This window comes from Carettochelys insculpta, chromosome 12, assembly GCF_033958435.1.
Source record: "Carettochelys insculpta isolate YL-2023 chromosome 12, ASM3395843v1, whole genome shotgun sequence".
NCBI lineage: Eukaryota > Metazoa > Chordata > Testudines > Carettochelyidae > Carettochelys > Carettochelys insculpta.
This window is the reverse complement of record NC_134148.1, coordinates 1,491,193-1,510,194: the sequence shown is the minus strand read 5'-3', so window position 1 is coordinate 1,510,194 and position 19,002 is coordinate 1,491,193. Positions and strand designations below refer to the sequence as shown.

The 19,002-nt window shown below is 43.5% G+C and overlaps 1 protein-coding gene across 7 annotated transcripts in view; it reads left to right on the top strand.

The window, feature by feature from the left end:
* Window positions 1-17,997, top strand: part of NEO1 (neogenin 1) — a 400,117-nt gene extending 382,120 nt beyond the window's left edge. For all 7 annotated transcript variants that reach the window (XM_075006455.1, XM_075006454.1, XM_075006452.1 and 4 more), the window contains 8 exons: window positions 1,287-1,355; window positions 3,761-3,908; window positions 5,981-6,219; window positions 7,223-7,315; window positions 11,788-11,946; window positions 13,952-14,209; window positions 14,695-14,831; window positions 17,185-17,997. In XM_075006455.1, coding sequence (XP_074862556.1) covers window positions 1,287-1,355; window positions 3,761-3,908; window positions 5,981-6,219; window positions 7,223-7,315; window positions 11,788-11,946; window positions 13,952-14,209; window positions 14,695-14,831; window positions 17,185-17,268 — 1,187 coding nt within the window. In that variant the 3' untranslated portion in view covers window positions 17,269-17,997. The remainder of the gene's footprint in view (window positions 1-1,286; window positions 1,356-3,760; window positions 3,909-5,980; window positions 6,220-7,222; window positions 7,316-11,787; window positions 11,947-13,951; window positions 14,210-14,694; window positions 14,832-17,184) is intronic.
* Window positions 17,998-19,002: the final 1,005 nt, after the last annotated feature.

The following is a 19,002-nucleotide window of genomic DNA, read 5'->3' as shown; positions in this document are numbered from 1 at the left end:
ATAGCGAGAGAGGCATCAGACATCAACGGGTGCTGTGCCCATGGCCGATGATGATGATGATGATGATCCTTTCTGCATTGACAATTTTACCATTCCTATTTAGCAATGATTCCATGTTAAGATTTTTCTTCCTCACGTTTAACAAATTCCCTCTTATTGTATTTAATGTAGCGTACTTTGTCTTTTTCACTGATAATTTTAGCATCCCTTATCAATTGCCAGTATTGCATAATTGCTGCTACTTTTACGACCACCTAGCCAGTTACTACCCATTTTGTAGCTGTGCATTTGATTTTTTTTTTCATTGCACTTTTCTTTGTTGTGTCTTTGCTATAAATATTCTGCTGACTCAATTGGGGCATTGACACTAGATTTCAACTTGTGATTGCTACTGCAGCAGATTGCCTAAATTATTTTTGAGGTATCATATGAACATATGGCAAAATAAAAAGAGAGCTACACTCTTAATTATTAGGTCACTTGTATTAGTACTTCTGAACTAGGTAACAGAACGTCAGATTCTTGAAGTGCATATGTTGTTTGCCTTCTGCTTAGTAATGAATCACCTGGCAAATATATGTATCTTCATTGTCATCCCCCACCCACATTGTTGTATCTAGAACTTTAAGTAGTATTTTTGATGTGTTATCTGCCCTAGAGAGGTGGTAGAATCTCCTTCCCTAAAGGCTTTTAAGACCCAGCTTGACAGAGCCCTGGTGGGGCTGATTTAGTTGGGTTTGGTCCTGATTTGAGGAGGGGATTAAACTTGATATCCTCTTGAGGCCTCTTTGAACTCTAATGTTGTAGGATTTTATGAAAGACAGAGAGAAGCTGCTAGCCTTGTTCTCTTAACCGCATTAAAAAGATTTTCTGGCACCAGGAAAAGGAACCTGGCACATCGTCCTATATGTGTTCAATGATGTCCAAGCAGATATACCCCCCACTTTGTATCAGTCTATTGATTGTCATGGTTACAAACCATTCTTTCTTTTTATTGATACTTTTAAAATGTAATAAAAAAGGAAAATGCCCAACTTACTGAGGAGAGCAGTTTTCACTTATTAGATGATAGCCCTTCTGAACTGTTCCTGTGTTTGGAGGTACTCAGAGTTTGCTGGACATGTTTGGAATGTCTCCGGTGGAGTATATTTACCATCCGTGTCTCTATGAAAAGGAAGCTTGTACAAAACAGGTCCATGATGATACAGGTTTGGGAAGTGAATAGCTAGGAGATGAAGAAAGTTTATCATATAATTGATCATTATTCATGTGATTTTTTTTTCCAGCATTAGGATCTACAGGAAAAGGAAGTCGGCCTTTGGATATAGGACCTGACTACAAACCACCCATGAGCGGTAAGGCTCTTCATAAAGCATTTCAGCACAGGCCTCTGAGGCTGAAATTCAGTTTATCTTGGTATAATTGTGTCTAATGTGTCTCCTAAAATATGAAGCTGCTATTTACAGCCATGACGATAACTTTTCCAATAATTACAGTTTTCCCCTTTTATGAACCATTTCGTGTTAGCATTTTGCAAGTAAGATCGGGCAAATAATTTAGTGTGCTGCTAAAATATAGTTATTGTCCACTGTAAAAAACAAATGAGAACAAAAAATCTTTATATGCACCAGATTTCAATTTTTGGTATGTCACCAGACCTCTCCTCCATCTAGTTTAAAGGGACTGCCAATATACAGCAGTCTCTCAAATTATGCGAGGGTTGTGGTCCTGTACACCCCTCACATTAACCCAAATTCACATAAGTTGAGGGGGGGGTGCTTTTTGCCCCAGCGGAATGCAAGTTCTGCAGCTGGGGAAGCAGCAGGAGCACCTGGCACTCCTTTTGAAAAGTAAGTCCCGGGGCTGGGAGGAGGTGGTGGGTAGCTGGGGAGGGTTACGCCAGGCTGTGGGTTGGGGTCGTGGGAGGGAGGCAGGGGGTTTAAGCCTGGGGAGGGTTAGGGAGTGGTGAGCTAAGGCCGCACAGCCCTTTGGGGGTTGAGCTGCAGCCACAGGGGGATGGGAGCGAGCCAGAGTTGCAAGGGGGGGCTGAACTGGAGCCAGGGGGGTTTGAACTGGGACTGCAAGGGGGGGGTGAGTCAGAATCAGCCGCTGTGGGGGGAGGGGAACTGGAGCCAGGTGCAGGGGAGTGGTGAGCCTTGGGGGTGAACTGGGGCCTGCGGGGGGGTTGAACTGGGGTGGGGGGATGTTTTGAACAGGGGCTGCATGGGCAGGGGGTGAGCTGGAGCCATGTGCAGGGGGTTGAACTGGGGCTGTGTGGGGCAGGGGGCCGGGGGGAGCAGGATTTTGAGTTGCGCTTGGTTCACATTAATGCAAGTTATGCACAACTTGAATCATGTATTTCAGGGTTTTACTGTATACCAATGTCTAAATAATTGTACATGAAATAATACGGTTGGAGGAAAAATCTTTTTCTTAAACTTTCCCCTCATCTGCATTTAGTATCATGAAAGTCTTGCAGTGGGTATCACTCAGAAGAGCTGCATAAAATGTATGTTATTTTAAAGGAAAGTGATCATTGTAGAATACCGATAATGTATGAAGTTTGATTATTGTGCCAAAAGGAATGTCTGATACTGCAGTTCCAGTCAGGTCCTTCTCACTGCACACTCGAAAGTTTTCCTGCCTTTCACCACACTTTAACTGTACCCATGGACTTGTGCATGCCCAGCTTTTCTAGATACTACTAAACCTGTTCTTTCTCCACTGCAGGCTGCTCACTTTCTCCCCAGACTGTGCTGCCCAGTGCAGCAGTCTGGGAAATGATCTTGTCTGTGAACACTAAGGCAAAAAATGCATGAGTACTTCAGCTTTTTCTACATCTTTCATGAGGTTGCCTTTCCCAGTCAGTAATGGCACTCATCTTCCCCAATCAGTTTGTGATTATTAACATACCTGTAGAATCCCTTCTTGCTAAACTTTTCATCCCTTTCTAGCTGTACCTTCAGTTGTACTTTGGATTTCCTGATTTCATCCCTGCATGCTCAAGCAATATTTTTTTATTCCTCCCTAATCATGTGCCCAAGTTTCCACTTCTTGTAAGCTTTCTTTTTGAGTTTAAGCTCACCAAAGACATCTTTGTTAAGACAAGCTGGTCACCTGCCATATTTGCTATTCTTTCTGGTTTGTTCCTCTACCCTGAGTAAGATTTCTTTAAAATACAGCCAGATCTCCTAGACACTCAGCCCCTCATATTAGCGTCCCATCATGATCTTGCCCATCAGTTCCATGAGGGCTTTAAAGTCTACTTTCCAGAACTCCAGGGTCCATTCAGGGACTTCTTTTCAATCAGAAGTGCTCCTGCAGCTACACTTCAATGAGAAGACACATTGTTGGTTCACAGGTTAACTATGTCCATGTCTCACTTATTGAGCCTCTTTGTTGTGATGTAGTTGGGCATCTCACCACCCTGAATGGGTTTAGCAGCAAGTGTAGGTATAATTACATGATTTTTAAGGGACTATCGTTTGGAACTAGATCATCCAAATGTTGATATAGGAAAGGATAAGTGTACAGGGCCATAATCAGTAGGTGATGTGCAATTTTTATATAACAAAATATAAGAGAGAGAGCAGTTATTGTGAAATGCACCAGCTGAGCCAAGATTAGTCTGTCTGACTTTGTTTTTTTCCTTCAGGCTCCTAATCACTGTTAATTCCCTTTTGCATCCTGTAGTGAGGAGATTTTTCTTAAGTAAATGCTTTGTATAACAAGTGCTTTCCCCTCCCCATCCCCTTTACAGGCAGTAACAGTCCTCATGGAAGCCCTACATCCCCTCTGGATAGCAACATGCTTCTAGTCATAATAGTATCTGTTGGAGTGATCACCATTGTGATAGTGGTGATTGTTGCTGTCTTCTGCACTCGTCGTACCACCTCGCACCAGAAAAAGTAAGATGTGCTGTACTCTGTTCTAGCTTTCTTACCCGATTTACTTACTTATTAGTGGCATCTAATACCTGCAAGAGCAGTAATGTCTCCAGCATGATGTCACAATTGAAGCTGGTACTGGTAGTGGCTTAGGGGACTTTCTAGATGTGAGTGTTGGTACAACCCTCAGACATGGGTTTGTTTTCTTTGCCCTTATATATTGTCATTGATATGTGGCCTGAGTTTGTCAGTTAATGTTTGTCTTAAGTCTGCACCACTAACGCTAGCTGTTTTAGGGCGACTCTTCCTTGGCTTCACTAATGAAAGAGTTAAATCTCTTCCTTCAACAAATGGTGATGCCACTTTAGCTTTGGTATTGGTAAGTAATAAAGCTCTGATAGAACTCCATTGTAGAGGGCAGTCATGGTGCAAGTGATCCTGAATTAGTGCATTTCAAATGAAAGGATAAACAAAAATAGGTCTACAGCTACGGTCCTTGGTTTCAAAAGGGAAAATTTTAAAAACTCAGAGTATTAATTAGGGAAATGGACTGGACTAAAGAACTCAAGGATATGAATGTGGAGGAGGACTGAAATTATTTTGTTCAAGTTGCAGAAAATCTGAAGCATGCATCCCACACAAGAAGGGAAAATTGTAGGGAAGGGTTGCTCACCAAAATGGATGAACAAGCATCTCGGGGTTCCCTGAAGGTTATTAAGAGAAAATATAAATGCCACAAGGAGTGGAAAAAAAAGTGGATCAATAAGGAAAGCTACATCTTGGAGTTGACATCATAAGGAACATGTGAGAACCACCAAAAGCCAAGCAGAATTGGACCTTGCAAATGAAATTAAACTAATAGTAAAAAGTTCTTTAGACAGTTGAATAAAAGAACAAGGGAAGAAAAAATGGGACTGCTTTAAGCACTGAGGTTAGGGTGGAGATATCTAGGTATGGCCCATCACCTAAATGAATACTTTGCTTCAGTTTTTAATATGGGTAATTTGATTTGAGGGTCAGTGACAAGGTAGCAAATGAGAGCAAGGATGAAAGACAGCTTAGTGGACTCAGCTTAATAGGACCAAAAGAGAGGGCCTCACTAACCTTCGGCTACATTAAAGGAACTGACATATGAAATTATAAGCCCAATGGCAAGGACTTTTAATGAATCAATAAACTCAATAATCCTACCCTGTGACTGGAGAATTGCAAATGCAATAGTTGTATTTAAGAAAGGGGCTGGGAGCCGGGGCAGAGTGATCTAAGAAAATTTACAGGCTCGTTAATTGTATGCAAGGTCTTCAGACAAACTTTGTCAGAGAGCATAGTTCTTTTTAGTATATGAGCGACATGGTTCGCATGGCATGTGCCCAAGATTCATCACCAAATTTGATCCACTGGTTGGGTCATTGACTTCCTCAGCTTGAGCCAGGCACTGACTGGGAGTGCAAAATGAGCACTGATCCTTGTCCTCAGAGACTAGTTAAGGTAGTAATGGTAAACAAAACAATAACCGCAATAAAATACATTATGGATTTACAAGCCAAGAGATCATGCCAGAACAACTTGAGTTCCTTCTTTGAGAAGATAAACTACTTTCTATACAAAAGAAGTGAAGTAGATTTAATGTACTTGAATTTCAGTAAAACATTTGATACAGTTCCACGTAGAAAATTATTATTTATATTTAGGATATGGGGATTCAGATAATATTGAAAGGTGTGTAAAGAACTCATTAATTGGAAGACTACAGCAGGTCATGCTGAAAGGTGAACTCTGGGTGGAGGAAGGGTGCTAGTGGAGCTCATCAAAGATTGGTTGTGGGACTAATCTTATTTAGTGTTTTCATTAATGAACTTGGTCCAAAAATTGGAAGTGTGCTAATAAAATTAGTAGATGACAGTTATGAGGTATTACAAGTACAGAAGAGAATTGGACTATCATACAAAAAGATTTGGAAAGCCTTGAAAACCGAACTGTTAGAAATGGTATGCAGTTTACAAAGGGAGAATACAAGGAAATTCAAATGAAAACTTGCCAGTCTCTGAGTGACAAAATAGTTATCTAGAACATTTATTTTCTTGTTTTGCAAGGAAACGAGCTGCCTGCAAATCCGTGAATGGGTCCCATAAATACAAAGGAAATTCCAAGGACGTCAAACCTCCTGACCTTTGGATCCATCATGAGAGACTGGAGCTGAAACCCATTGATAAATCTCCAGACCCTAACCCAATCATGACCGACACCCCAATCCCTCGAAACTCCCAGGACATCACGCCAGTTGATAATTCCATGGATAGCAATATCCATCAGAGGCGCAACTCATACAGGGGTAAGCTTAGCTAACAACAAGCTGTAGTTGGATCTTGGTATGTAATTGTGTGAAATCAGATATATTATCATCATTGTATCTGGCAAAAGCATTGGCATCTTTAATTTTGCTAAAATGTTATTCAGATTGTAATAAAAGTTTGTTTAAATTGTTATTTTTCAAATATTTTTATTAGGTTGGGTTTAGTGACTGGCTTACAGGGCGCTGTTCCTTTCAAGTGTAGGGGATTCATTTTCCAGGGTTACGTATGGATCAGTGAGACAATAGAGTGCACAGCAATTAATTATTGAGTTCTTCTTTGTATCATAATCAGGCTCAGGTTGCGGGGAGGGGGGAATGGCAAAGGGGGCAATTGCCCCAAGCCTGATGATTCAAAGGGCCCAGAGCGCCCGGCTGCTACTGTGGCAGCCAGAGTCATGGGGCCCTTTCAGCTGGTGCTAGAGTACTCCAAGCACTCCATGCAGTTCTGAGGGTTGAGGAGGTGCGCCATGCTCTTTGCAGTGTGGAGGGCTGGGTACCTTCCTCACCAAACACACGTACACCTTACCCAGGGGACCCTGGTCATAATAATGGTACCTACATCTAACAAGTTAGTAATCTTGTGTGCAAGATAATATAACAAGCTTCTCTTACTAAGCTATTTAGTGAATGGTGATTATTGACATCTCTACCTGACTGCGCTTAACTCATACTACGATTTGTTTCCAGAAACTGCATTTCTATGGGGATGTTAAGTTTTATGAAGGTCTGGCCAGTTTCTTCCATGCACAAACATGTCTGTAACCCAAACAGACACCTCTGGTTTTCCAGCAGAGGGACAGAAGAATCATCCTAATGTGTTAGTCTTAGGTGATTGCCAGTCATGAGCTGCAGAACTATTAGGAAAGAGAGAGCCATACTCTGTACACAGAATTAAAAGTTGTTTGTAGCCAAATCACCTGGTTGTGTGCTGTCCTGAAGGAATCAGTGCTGTAGTAAGTAACCCTCAGTATTGTTTCTTCAGGGCATGAGTCAGAAGATAGCATGTCCACATTGGCAGGAAGAAGGGGGATGAGGCCGAAAATGATGATGCCGTTTGATGCTCAGCCTCCTCAGCGTAAGTTAACAGCCTTTCTTGCCAAAGTTCTCAACCAGAATGTCCTGTTAAAATGAGGCTCAACAACTTAAGCCATTGTCAATATCTACTCAACAGCCCCAGCACGTTGCCAGATAATTCCAGTTCAGGTTGCAATGGGGATATTCTCAGGACCCTCAGCTTCTAAGTAGTGATCATTCTCTGTTGTACTTCCATCACCTTGGGATTAGAATAATCTCATTTTTGGACCAAATTTCTATCAGAATGAGTACTGGGAAGCCTGCAGGATTGTTTTATGTCACTATTCTTTCCAAACTACTTGTAAATTCTTTTTAAAGTTCTTCCACATGGTAAATAACCCATAGTCAGATCTCTCTGTCAAAATAAAGGGCCATGCTTCATTCAGGTGTAACATGATTTCAGTGGGCCCGATTGAGCAGACTCTCATTTTGATGATTTCGACCGCCTTCTGTCTTTCAGTGAGTAGACATAACATACATCAGCTGCCAGACAGACCATCTGTGGGTGCCTGGTTGCTAATGTTTGCTATTTTCACCACTTACTGATGGTTGAGGTGATAGTGCTAATTTAAAGTTTTGCTGTTGCTGTAGCACCCTGCAGTGGGGCCATGCTATTTTTCCCATTGCTCCAGAATACTGTAAGAACAAAACAGGCTTTTTTAGCAAACAGTACTTGCTGTTTCAAACACTCTCTGTGAGAGCAGAGGAAACTTTGCCACAATGCATTAGTTCTACTGGCCTTCAGTCTCTGGCGAATTACTGAGATCCTGGCTCTGGTCACACATGAACATAAGTTTGGTCTTAATGCTGCTTTTCACAAAAACACCATATGCCATTGTCAGGCACAAGTCACCACAACACATTCTACTGCTGCCTTGCTCAGTTTCCCAGCTCTGCAAAGGGAGGGGAGTCAGGAGTCAGGCTGCCACTGGATTCCCATCTCCCCACTGCCTGCAGGACCCGGGAAGCTGACCAGCACAAGCTGCCCCTCTGGTTCCCAGCTCCCTGCCACTCTCGGAGCCAGAAAACTCACCAGCCCTAGTGGGTTGGTCAGTTCCCTGGCTCCTGCAAAACCAGGGGGGCTGGGAAACAGATTGCAGTGACAGTGCCACGTGCTTGGCTCCTGGAACCCTCTTGAAAGCCAAAAAGCACTGGATTATCAACTCACAGAGTCACAGAACGCCAGGACTGGAAGGGACCTTGAGAGGTCATCGTGTCCAGCCCCCTGCCCTCATGGCAGGACCAAGTGCTGTCCAGACCATCCCTGATCGACACTTATCTAACCTGTTCTTAAATATCTCTAGAGATGGAGATTCCACAACCTCCTAATGTCCAACCTAAACCTCCCCTGCTGCAGTTTAAGCCCATTGCTTCTTGTTCTATCCTCAGAGGCCAAGAGGAACAAGTTTTCTCCCTCCTCCTTATAATACCTAAATTATAATTGGAGATACACATCTCCTAGGATCTCAGGAGGTCATCTAGTCCAGTACCCTGCCCTCCTGGCAGGACTAAACACCATCCCTGATATCTATTTGCCCCAGTCCCTAAATAGACTCCTGAAGAATTGAACTCACAACCCTGGGTTTAGCAGGCTAATGCTCAAACCACTGAGCTATTCCTTCCGCTTGTTGAGTTTTCAGATATCTGATGCCAGCGACAGTAGAATGGCCTGAGTTCCTTCTACCACCATACAGAGTACTGAGCATCACTCAATGTCTAGAACTGTGCCTGCAGGTCTCTTCCTTGAGCTCTTTAAACACTCATAGTTACAGAGCTAGCAGTAGTTATGGTCACTTGAGGGCATTGCTTGAGCTGGGGAAACCTAGAGAAGGAAGTCCGGTTCTATGAACTGCTTTGGGTTTTCTCATCTAGAATAGCCCTTTGGAGAGACTGCTTAACCTGATACTGGGTGGCTCCATCTTAAGGGCTTTCAGGGTGTTTTTCACAGGAACCATTTTCAGCAATCTGGTTAATACATGGAGGGGTGAATGCCCAGGCTCTAACATTCTCCCAGCACTGTCACTCACAAAACTTATCTCATCAACTTGGCTGGCAGTTGCCAGATGTATTAGTCTCTGGAGTGCCTGACAGCAGCTGCTCTTAGCTCTTCTCGTGCTGGCTAATGCCAGACAACACTTATGAAGGGTCATCAGGCGCGCACACAACCATTTTTATCCATTTGCGCCCTTTTCCGGTCCTTCTGGGGACTGCTTAATTTCATCACACTGTAGTTTGGAGCCTTCACGATGGGCTCCTGCAGCATGATCTTTGTTTAGCTAGTTGTTCATTTCAGGTGCTGGTTTTAACCTGCAAACCTGCAGATGCTTTAATTCCACAGTCTGACAAATCTTCATTCAAACTGGACTACCATTATTGGTGTGTTCTCTGGCTTTGTGTGTCAACATGAAACTTATTCTCCACTTGATTACCAGTTTAGTTTTGGTTAACCCTCTAGAAGCATTGCAAGCCCATTTCTACCCTCAGGCATTTGGGAAGGGAATGTGATGGAAGGTGTAGGGAAGGGGATGGGCTTTTGAGTGTTGTTAATTGGTGACAGGTACTGCACCCCCTTCTGTTATTGGTGAATATGTAATTTTAGATACATAAGTTTGGAATCATGGTGAAAGTGCCCTGAGTTATAGGTTGGAGCTTTTTTCTATAAGTTGAAATAACTTCAATGTATAATGCCCGTCTGTGACTCCAAGTTTGCTGACATGATAGATGCCCGTGGGTTTAGTGATTGCTGTAATCTCAACCAGCAATGTGCCACCACATTCTTATGGTTAGGGCCCCTGGTGCTGTGTCCTTTTACGAGAAAGTGAGTTCTTGGCCCCATCTGAAGTCCTCACCAAGAGAGATATCTGGTTATTGTGTTTTGTACGGACACTCTTCCACTGCATTGACAGTTTTCTTTCTCAAATGGTCTGATTCACTAAGAGCCAGGTTACATCTTACATTGGACATGAAGCAGGGATTTAGCCATTCCAGTTACCTCAATAGAACTTGATCCTTCTGCAGTTAATGCAAACGCTCTAGCCTTTGGAGAGAAATCCAGGAAAATCCATCTTGAGGTAGCAGCTTTTGAAGGGGATTGGTTTGCCTGTTCATCTTCCTCCTTTCCAGCAAGGCCCTAGCTCCCAGGCTCAGGTTTCTTTCTGACAGCTTCCACCTCCCTCCCTACATAATTTAACATGACCAGCTCTATGATCTGTCCTATGGTAACATGGAGCTTAATATACAGTTCACTCACCATCACTCTTGATTCAAAACTTAGATCATATGAGTGTTTCAGAGACACTGTTTTAATGAGTCTCTCCATAACCAGTCTCCTGGTTCTGGAGAGGCTGATTCTGCTGGATAAGTTCCAAGAACTGAAATCAGCAGAGGCATTTTCATGAGAGAAAGATTGGTTCCTCTCTGCAGCTACAAATCTCTGATCTGTTGCCTCCACAAATTTACTCTCTCCCTACTCCAGAGACAGTTTTTCCAAACAGGAGAATAGGAATGGAAGGAGCACAGTTTTCATTCTTCCTTATAATCCTACTTTGTGTGCAAGGTAGCATGCAGTGAGGCAGTGGACCCTAGCTGTACTAGCTACTTAATAGGGGGTTTTAGAGGCAATAGGTCTGAGCAAGTTCATATTGGGTAAGTGACTGACAGCAATTTTGTTATTGTAAATTATCGTGCAAGCAATGAGCACTACATATCCCTCCAACTTTCTTTTGGCCCATTACTGGAGTAGTCTAGTGTTTTAGTCTAACATAAGAACCAAATTCTATATAAGACAGCCTTCTGGACTTTGGAGCGCAGTGTGAACATGCAGCCTTGCTTTGCTGTTAATATTACTGCCACAAGTCGGGGAGAATGTCTGACATAAATGCTGCTCTCCTGAAAAATTCAAGTATTCATGCCTCTCAAGCAGAAAGAGGAGTGTAGAGAAAAAAGAGAGGCCTCCATTTGGGGTGTACTGGAGGAGAATTCTGCTGGTTCTGAACAGGAGGCATGAGTAAATCTTGTGTGTTTTACACTATGAAGTCTAGTGTTACTTAATTCACCAAAGTTACCATAATACTTGCTAATGCTTGTTGGGAAATTATATTCTCTTAGACAGATATGGTTTTCATGGTTTGAGTCCATGTGTGTATTCCTCTATTTAGTTTTGAAGTTTATAGCTCAGCATCACACAGCAAAGTGCTAAATGCACCTCACTTTCTCAAAAGGACTCTCCCATCTCCAAAAGCAGTGTGTTCTTGCAGCACAAGTGATGATTTCAGGGGGTTTTGTTTATCTGTTTTAAGGTAGGGGTAAGTGTGGGGATTTGATGTTAAAATAATGCCCCTCTGAATCTGATGACTGGCTTAGCTCCCTTGTTACTCTGTTGTGGAGGGAGAAATGAGGGGTGCCATGCATTTCTGTATGTGTGCATGCTTGTCTGTATGGTAAGCATTTTTTCTGTCTTGTGTTCATTCACAGCTGTGATTAGCGCCCATCCCATCCATTCTCTCGATAACCCTCACCATCATTTCCACTCTGGCAGCCTCGCTTCTCCAACTCGCAGCTATCTCCATCATCAGGTCAACCCTTGGCCGACTGGCACATCCATGTCCCATTCAGACAGGGCCAATTCCACAGGTGAGATGAATGAGCAGGTAGCATTCGTTTGAAAGGGACCTCGTCACAAAATGGAAGTGGAATGCGAAGTTCCAAGGAAAACATTTAAGTCCTCTTTCTTGGTTTGATTTGATCAGTCCTACGATGTTCTTGTTATCTCCTTAGAAGTGAGAAAATAACATGCCTGTGCGTGCCTTTACCATATGTCAGACAATGAGTCTCCTTGTTTTGGATGAAACTAAAATTAATGTTTGTATTTTTGCTTGGCAGCTGTAACTTAACTTGCATCATACCTCATCGGGCTGAAAAATGTGCTTCATATAACCAATTCAGCCCGGAGAGCCCATCGCTGGGAGGAGTGTTTAATTCAGTCCTTCTGAAGACCCGGAAATAGAACAGAAGAATTATTAACCTTTTTTATTTTTCTCAGTAGCAGAGTGATGCATTAAGAGTGAACAAAATCCCCTGGATATTAGTGAAGATTGCCCAGTCATCTGAATTTTGCATGGGTCTTATGTTGAACTTAGTATATTGGATAGCGTCCTTTCTTAGCATCTATAGATACTGAAAAATCCAGTGTACATTTTAATTTGAGCACACTTAGAACATTAATACTTTCCTGGTTGCTTGTGTTAAAACAGCAAGAAAAATCTTGATCTTTCCTACATAATGGTTTTATACTTGAAGCATGGTGGTTTGCAAGTGCTATTTTTGCAGTATTCCTAATAAAACAGCCAGTGCTATGAGAAATATGTAGGCAGCGCTGCTTTGTATGCTGTAGGAATTACAAATAGTTAAACGTCTTAGGATACAATGAATACAGTGCCTCTAAACTGTTGTTAGGTTCTGAATCCTAATAGGAGTCGATAGGCAAAAACGAAGCCTGTGTTCTTGTTTTCTGGAATGTCTCAGTTCATAGAGAAAGCTTCAAATATATCATGAGGCTGCTCATATACAGATGAAGGACTGTGCTGTAGCAGAAGGTATTGCTTGGGTTTGGTTTTGTAATGTTTAAATTATTATGGGAGTAGAAGCTCTTGCAGCCAAGACATTTTCTTGTATCCAGACTAGGTCTGACAGAGATACCATAAAAATTCAAGATGCCCTTTCATTGCCTTGCCTTCAGCGTCCTCTAGAAGATTTTGGTTTTCATATATATATTGTAGTGATTGGTAATATAAAGCACATAGATATTTGTATTAGTTATGAAGTTATGGAATGTTCTAGTCTCAAATTAGAATCACATCACATGCTGTTTATTTCTTAAGCAAAAGCTGCTGATGGTACAGAATGTCATGGTGACTTTGTGAGGCACCAGATCCTTTGCTTAGGTATTGCGCTGGTACTGCTTTTCCTTAGACCTATGTCCTAAAATAAACTCTTCCCTATTTGTTGAATGAGCACTGCTTGGCATATTGTATCTTGATCAATTAGACAGAGTAGCCTGAAAAAAGATGGAGAAGAACTGAGTTGTACACAGGTAACACTAGAACAAAGTGTGGAGAAGAGGTCAATTGTAGAAATATGAAAGGGATGAGCATTTTTAGATATTAAGATTTGAGCCAGGCTCTCATTAGACAGTTCCAGAGACCAAGTGTACATCTGAATTAGCAATTATTTGGATTTTCCCCTTGTGTTTTCTTTGCCTGAAAATAAGATGCAGAAAATTTGTAGCACCTTAATAGAGTAGGACAGCAAAACATCTGGTCAGCTGTGGATCCCTTTGGCACTTGCTGCTCACTATGCCATGGGATGATTGAGCCTTGTTTGGTTTGGGGTTGTTTGTGCTGTAGAATTTTTGTAGACTTACAGTGTAACTACCCTGTTGTAAGAAGTATTGGATGTTAGGTGCTAAGATGAATTCATTCCCTAGCTTTAGCCTCAGGAAAAGCACGTGGTAGAGGTGTCTGCTTTGGTCCCATGGGGCTGTTGGTGTGCTGCAAAAGGAAATATTTAAGAGCCTAGCTGAAAAAAGGGGAAACTTTCATAGAAGAAAGTAACCCCCATTTTTACTTTCCCACTGCAGAATCCGTTCGAAATACACCAAGCACAGACACCATGCCGGCTTCCTCATCTCAGACATGTTGTACTGACCATCAAGATCCAGAAAGTGCCACAGCATCTTATCTAGCCAACAGCCAGGAGGAAGAGACTGGCCCAAGTCTCCCTACTGCCCACGTCCGTCCCTCTCACCCTCTGAAGAGCTTTGCGGTGCCAGCAGTTCCACCCCCCGGTTCCACATATGACCCTGCGTTGCCGAGTACACCGTTACTGTCACAGCAAGGTGAGCAGAGTGGGGTGGGCACCTAAAGGACATGGCTAACACCGAGAATCATGGCATATGTCTTGCCAGTGCAGGCATATATAGTTAAGAATAGTGAAGCTATCAGTGGAGACAAAGGGAGAGGAAAGGGATCATGAGGAAAAAGAGGAATTGATTTGGGAAAGGTTGCAGATGACATCCAGGGTGTGAGGTTAGCGCAGCAGGAAGAGAAAAGACTAGGCTGACTTTCACAGATTGAGTTTTCAAGGTCAGCCGTAAATTTCTAGTATTTGGATAATGCAAAGGAGCCTTCATTCATTTGAAGCATTAGCTCTAACCCATTGGAAACCTGCTGTCTTCTGATAGAGCCTTTTTGATCTGGCCAGCCCAGGAGCAATCTCTGCGCCGTGGCAGTGCTGCTTGCATTCCCGCACCAGCATGCTCAAACCCTGCTCCGTCTGGGCAGGGAAATCACAGCCAAGAGCCCGTATCCTCTCTCTTTTCAGCTTCCGGCCATCCAGTTCACTCAGTGAAGACTGCATCAATTGGGACTTTAGGGAGAACTCGACCACCTATGCCAGTGATTGTGCCCAGTGCCCCTGATGTTCCAGAGACCACCAGGATGCTGGAGGATTCAGAAAGTGTAAGCATATTGACAGGGTCATCTGTCGGATTAATGGGCCCTGTGCAGCACTAATGAACCGGTGCCCTCTGTCCAAAGGCAGCTGAGAGGGGACAACACTTTTTACTGATGTCATTTTTATAATCTTCAGCAACAGGCTAATGAAATGTTTTTAAAACAAATTTTAAACTAAGGTCCCGTTGACTAAAACAGCAAATTCAGAAACTGACAGTGGTTGGCAAATGTCCATTAAATGGCTTCATGACCACTTGAATGGCTGTTTCACAGGTTCTGCTAATGGGTCTGGCACCTTTTTCACTTTTAAGTTAACTAGGTCCTGTCCAGAAGAAGCAAAAGCACAGAACAGGGATAGGAAGAGGCAGGTGGGTGGACATTAAGACCCAGAGGTGCCTCAAATCTTTGGGTGTGTTCTACACAGCTGCGTATTCTCCATAGTGACAGCCAAAAGCTTTCGTGGCAGCACTGCCCACTTCATGAGACACCTCCCTGGACACCTGCAGAGAGCAGAAGGGCAGGTAGGCACCTTGGTCAGGCAGTCAGTGTAAGAACCTCTCTGGACTAGACTGGACTCCCATTGGCGGTCAGTGGGAGTTGGCTCTGAACTGTCTTTTATGCCTTTGAAAGTCTCACCCAAGGCAAAGGCCGTGTATGTTTTGTGGTGAAGTTAAAGGCTTACTACTGAGAGTGAAAGCTGGATAGTGATTGTCATGCTCGGTCACTGTACTTCTGCCTGGATGTGGGCTAATCCTTCTCTTCCCCCTCCAAGAGACTTCCTGCGCAGGTAAACAGTACTACCAAATGCAGCAGACCCTCAAGCTAACAAAACTCAGAGTTATTTGATGGTGGAAGCCTGTTCCCCAAGGTTTCCTGCTCAGTTAGCTGAGGAAGAGGAGCTGCCCAAGCCTCTGGTTTCCCCCTATCCTGTCTTGATGAAAAGAGGAGCAGTGTTAAGGCTTCTGCACTGGACTGTATGTACCAAAGAATTACTGAGTAGAGCAGGAGGTGCTATGATCCCGTCCATGTTGGCATTTCCTTTCCTTAATGTTGTTGTGCAGGAAAGCCTATGCCTGGGTTGAACAGTTACTGGAAATCCCATACCTGTGATCTGAGCAGTACAACCATGGCACATCCCAGAGATGAAGAGTGGAGGTGACAGAAGGAGATAGTTGAGGACTAGAGTCAAGACATTCAAACCTGTGACCCTAAATCCATATTTAGGTGCCTGAATGAAGGTGGACTGATTTTTCACCTTGACTGGAGCAACCCCCCTCTCCTCAGCAGGCCCTGCCCCATCCCAGCTCCTGGGGCAAGGACCTCTGCTTCCTGACACCTGCAGAAGAGTGGGGCACAGTGGGCTGGGAGGGCAGAGCGGAGCAGGCTGCTGGGCAGTTCTGGCTCCCACTACCCCCAAGGTGAGTCATGGAAGGTGACCCTTGCTGCTGCCACTGCCACACCAACCCCCATCATGCCCCAGTCACTCCCATCCATAGGACAGCTGTGGTGGGGGTCAGAGGGTCAAAGGATGGTAGGAAAGAAAAAGCCTGTTTAATTGGTTAACCAGTTAAAAGCTAGGTGTAACTGGTTAACCAATTAACAAGCTGGGGGGGGAGGCTGCTGGAGCAGCCCCCCTGCTGCAGACGGGGCTGCTCTGGCTGAGCTAGAACACCTCTGCTCTCGGCACACCGGGGACCAGGGCTGCTCCAGCCCTACTGGATTGTCCCAGCCTGCAGTGCTGCTGAAGCTGAGGGGGTGATCTAGCAGGGTAAGAGCAGTCCCCATTCACGGCAGCTCGGCCCAGGCAGAGCAGTTCCCGTCCACAGGGGTGCCATAGATGGGGCGACTCCAGGCTGGAAGGAGCATCTCTGCCCAAAGCAGCCCTGCAGGGCTAGAGTAGAGCAGCCTCTTGCCCACCATTTAGGATGAGGCTTGCCAGTTAATATTTAACATCCCTAATGGATGGGATGGCTCCGCTCAGCATTGTTGGAAATCAGGCTGTTGTGTGCGCACAGCAGTCCATCTGTAGGCATCCAGCTTGGAAAATTGTTAGCAAAAAAGCCTTTGTAGGTGAAGCTCTCATCGCACCCTTTTTGGCTTGATTTCTGTCTCTTTTGCTGTGGTTTTGTTTGCTTGCCTGATTCTGGGCCTCTTTGTCTCTTATTCTTTTCATCATATTTGCAAACTTCCAGCATTTAAAAAATGGTTGGTGGTTTCAATTTGTGCATTCACATAGCCATCAAAACTTGCCTGTGCCTGATTTAGTCACAGTGTGTAACAGTCATTGATAATTATTCTCCCACTCTTCCTCAAAGAACACAGCTCATCTTGTCCAGTAACCCTCTTCAATCTCCTGCAGAACTATGAACCAGATGAGCTGACCAAAGAGATGGCCCACCTGGAAGGACTAATGAAGGACCTTAATGCCATCACTACAGCATGAGCACCTTCAGCAGGATGACACCAGGTCCAGTTTCATAAATCTTGGAATTCAGCCTTGGACCACAAGGAATTGTACACAGAAAGATAGGGACAGCGCGTGAAAGCAGACAGACAGCGCATACCACCTGGTGCAGTAATGCTAAAGCTGGTTACAGAAGTTGACTTTTCTCCTTGTCGTCCTGAAACAAAGTCATGGCCAATTTAAAGTCTGTTTGCCTGCTGAGACCATGCAGGATGGGACACGTGGCAAAATCTAGTGTCCAGACAAAAGGGGAAAAATTCAAATGGACTTTGCATTCTTTTTCTGGTCAGGTTTTGTCTCAGTGGTGTGATTGCCCTGCCTTTTCAGTGTTGGACATTTGTGTGTTTTTATTTTTTGTCTTTTTTTATAAAAACGAAAAAAAGTGTGTAATCTGAAAAAAAGAAAACCGTTATTGTTTTCCCCAGCCTAGATGGATGTCTGACTGCTTGTTCTATTGTGGATGGAAGTTCATTGCCAGTGTGGGGTATTCTGTTTTGTTGTTTTTATTCTGCATATAATTACATTTCCTTCCAGCAGTTAATCCATGGCCGTTTGGGATGCTGCATTGCTATTTGTAAGCTCTTATATTATTTTTATATTATTATTAAAAGCCTGACTCTCCTCTCATCACTGTGAGATTACAAATCTGTTTGAATTGAAATGTAACATTGAAAGACTTGTTGCTTTTTGTGAAGTTTCAAAATTTTATTGGGGGGGTGGGGGGAGTAGAATTGGGAGGGGAGCCAGGGACTAGTGGGAGGTTTCCTTGTTGTTTTCCAGTCTTCATATGTTCACTAAAAGACTGAAGAAAATGAAAGCATCTTCTGTTATGTCCTTTCTTGTAACATAATTATACAGCGTCTCTGGTTATTGAATTGCAGCGTGCCATTTAGAACCATTTTTAAAAGTTCCCCTTATGCAGTAGTATTCCTTATGTACAGATGACATCACACTTTCCTTTGGCAGTGGTGCTTGGATTTATTGTTAGCTGTAATTTTAAAGGTCTACAGATCTTAAAACTCTAAGTGCAAATGGTGCATTATTTCAGCTCTTAGAACATACAGCAGTAAGCAGTTTGCAGAACACTTTTCCGCTGCTATGGTGCTTAAAGTGGGAACTTAAGTACTAGCATATCCCAACTCCGAGAACTATGGGGGTCTTGCAGTGCAGCAGGATAGCATGCCTTTGGAAACAAACCCCATCCAAAGGATCTTCCAACCCTATAACCACCACCCAGAGGGGTCTTTCAGCTAAATCAACCCTAGTATAGTTTTGCTGTGCCAGGCCATTTAAACAGTGCTTTGAAAAGAATCTTAAAATGTTCAACTGTCATCAAGGGAAAATGTGTTCTTTACACATTGAAAACCTGTTGAAAATCAGTATTAAAGTCTCAGGTGCTGTTCACACATCTCTAGGAGGGGGAGGGAAATTAAAGGGAATTCCTGCATGAGGAGAACAGGGATAAGCGAAGTGGTGTCTTTTACCTCCTTATTCTCTTGCTGCCATGTTTGGCTGAGCCACACTCAGCAGTGAGAACTGGGCTAAGGAGAGGAGCAGTGTTAGATGAAATATCAGCTTTCTTTGGAACTAAGAGAAGTGCTTTTTTGAGAAGGTAGCAAAACATGAACTTACTGATGGCTTCATAGGGCAAAGCTATTCAGGCAGGCCAGGTTAATGATAAAAGGTGAGGCAAGCTGGCTGTGTGGGAGACAC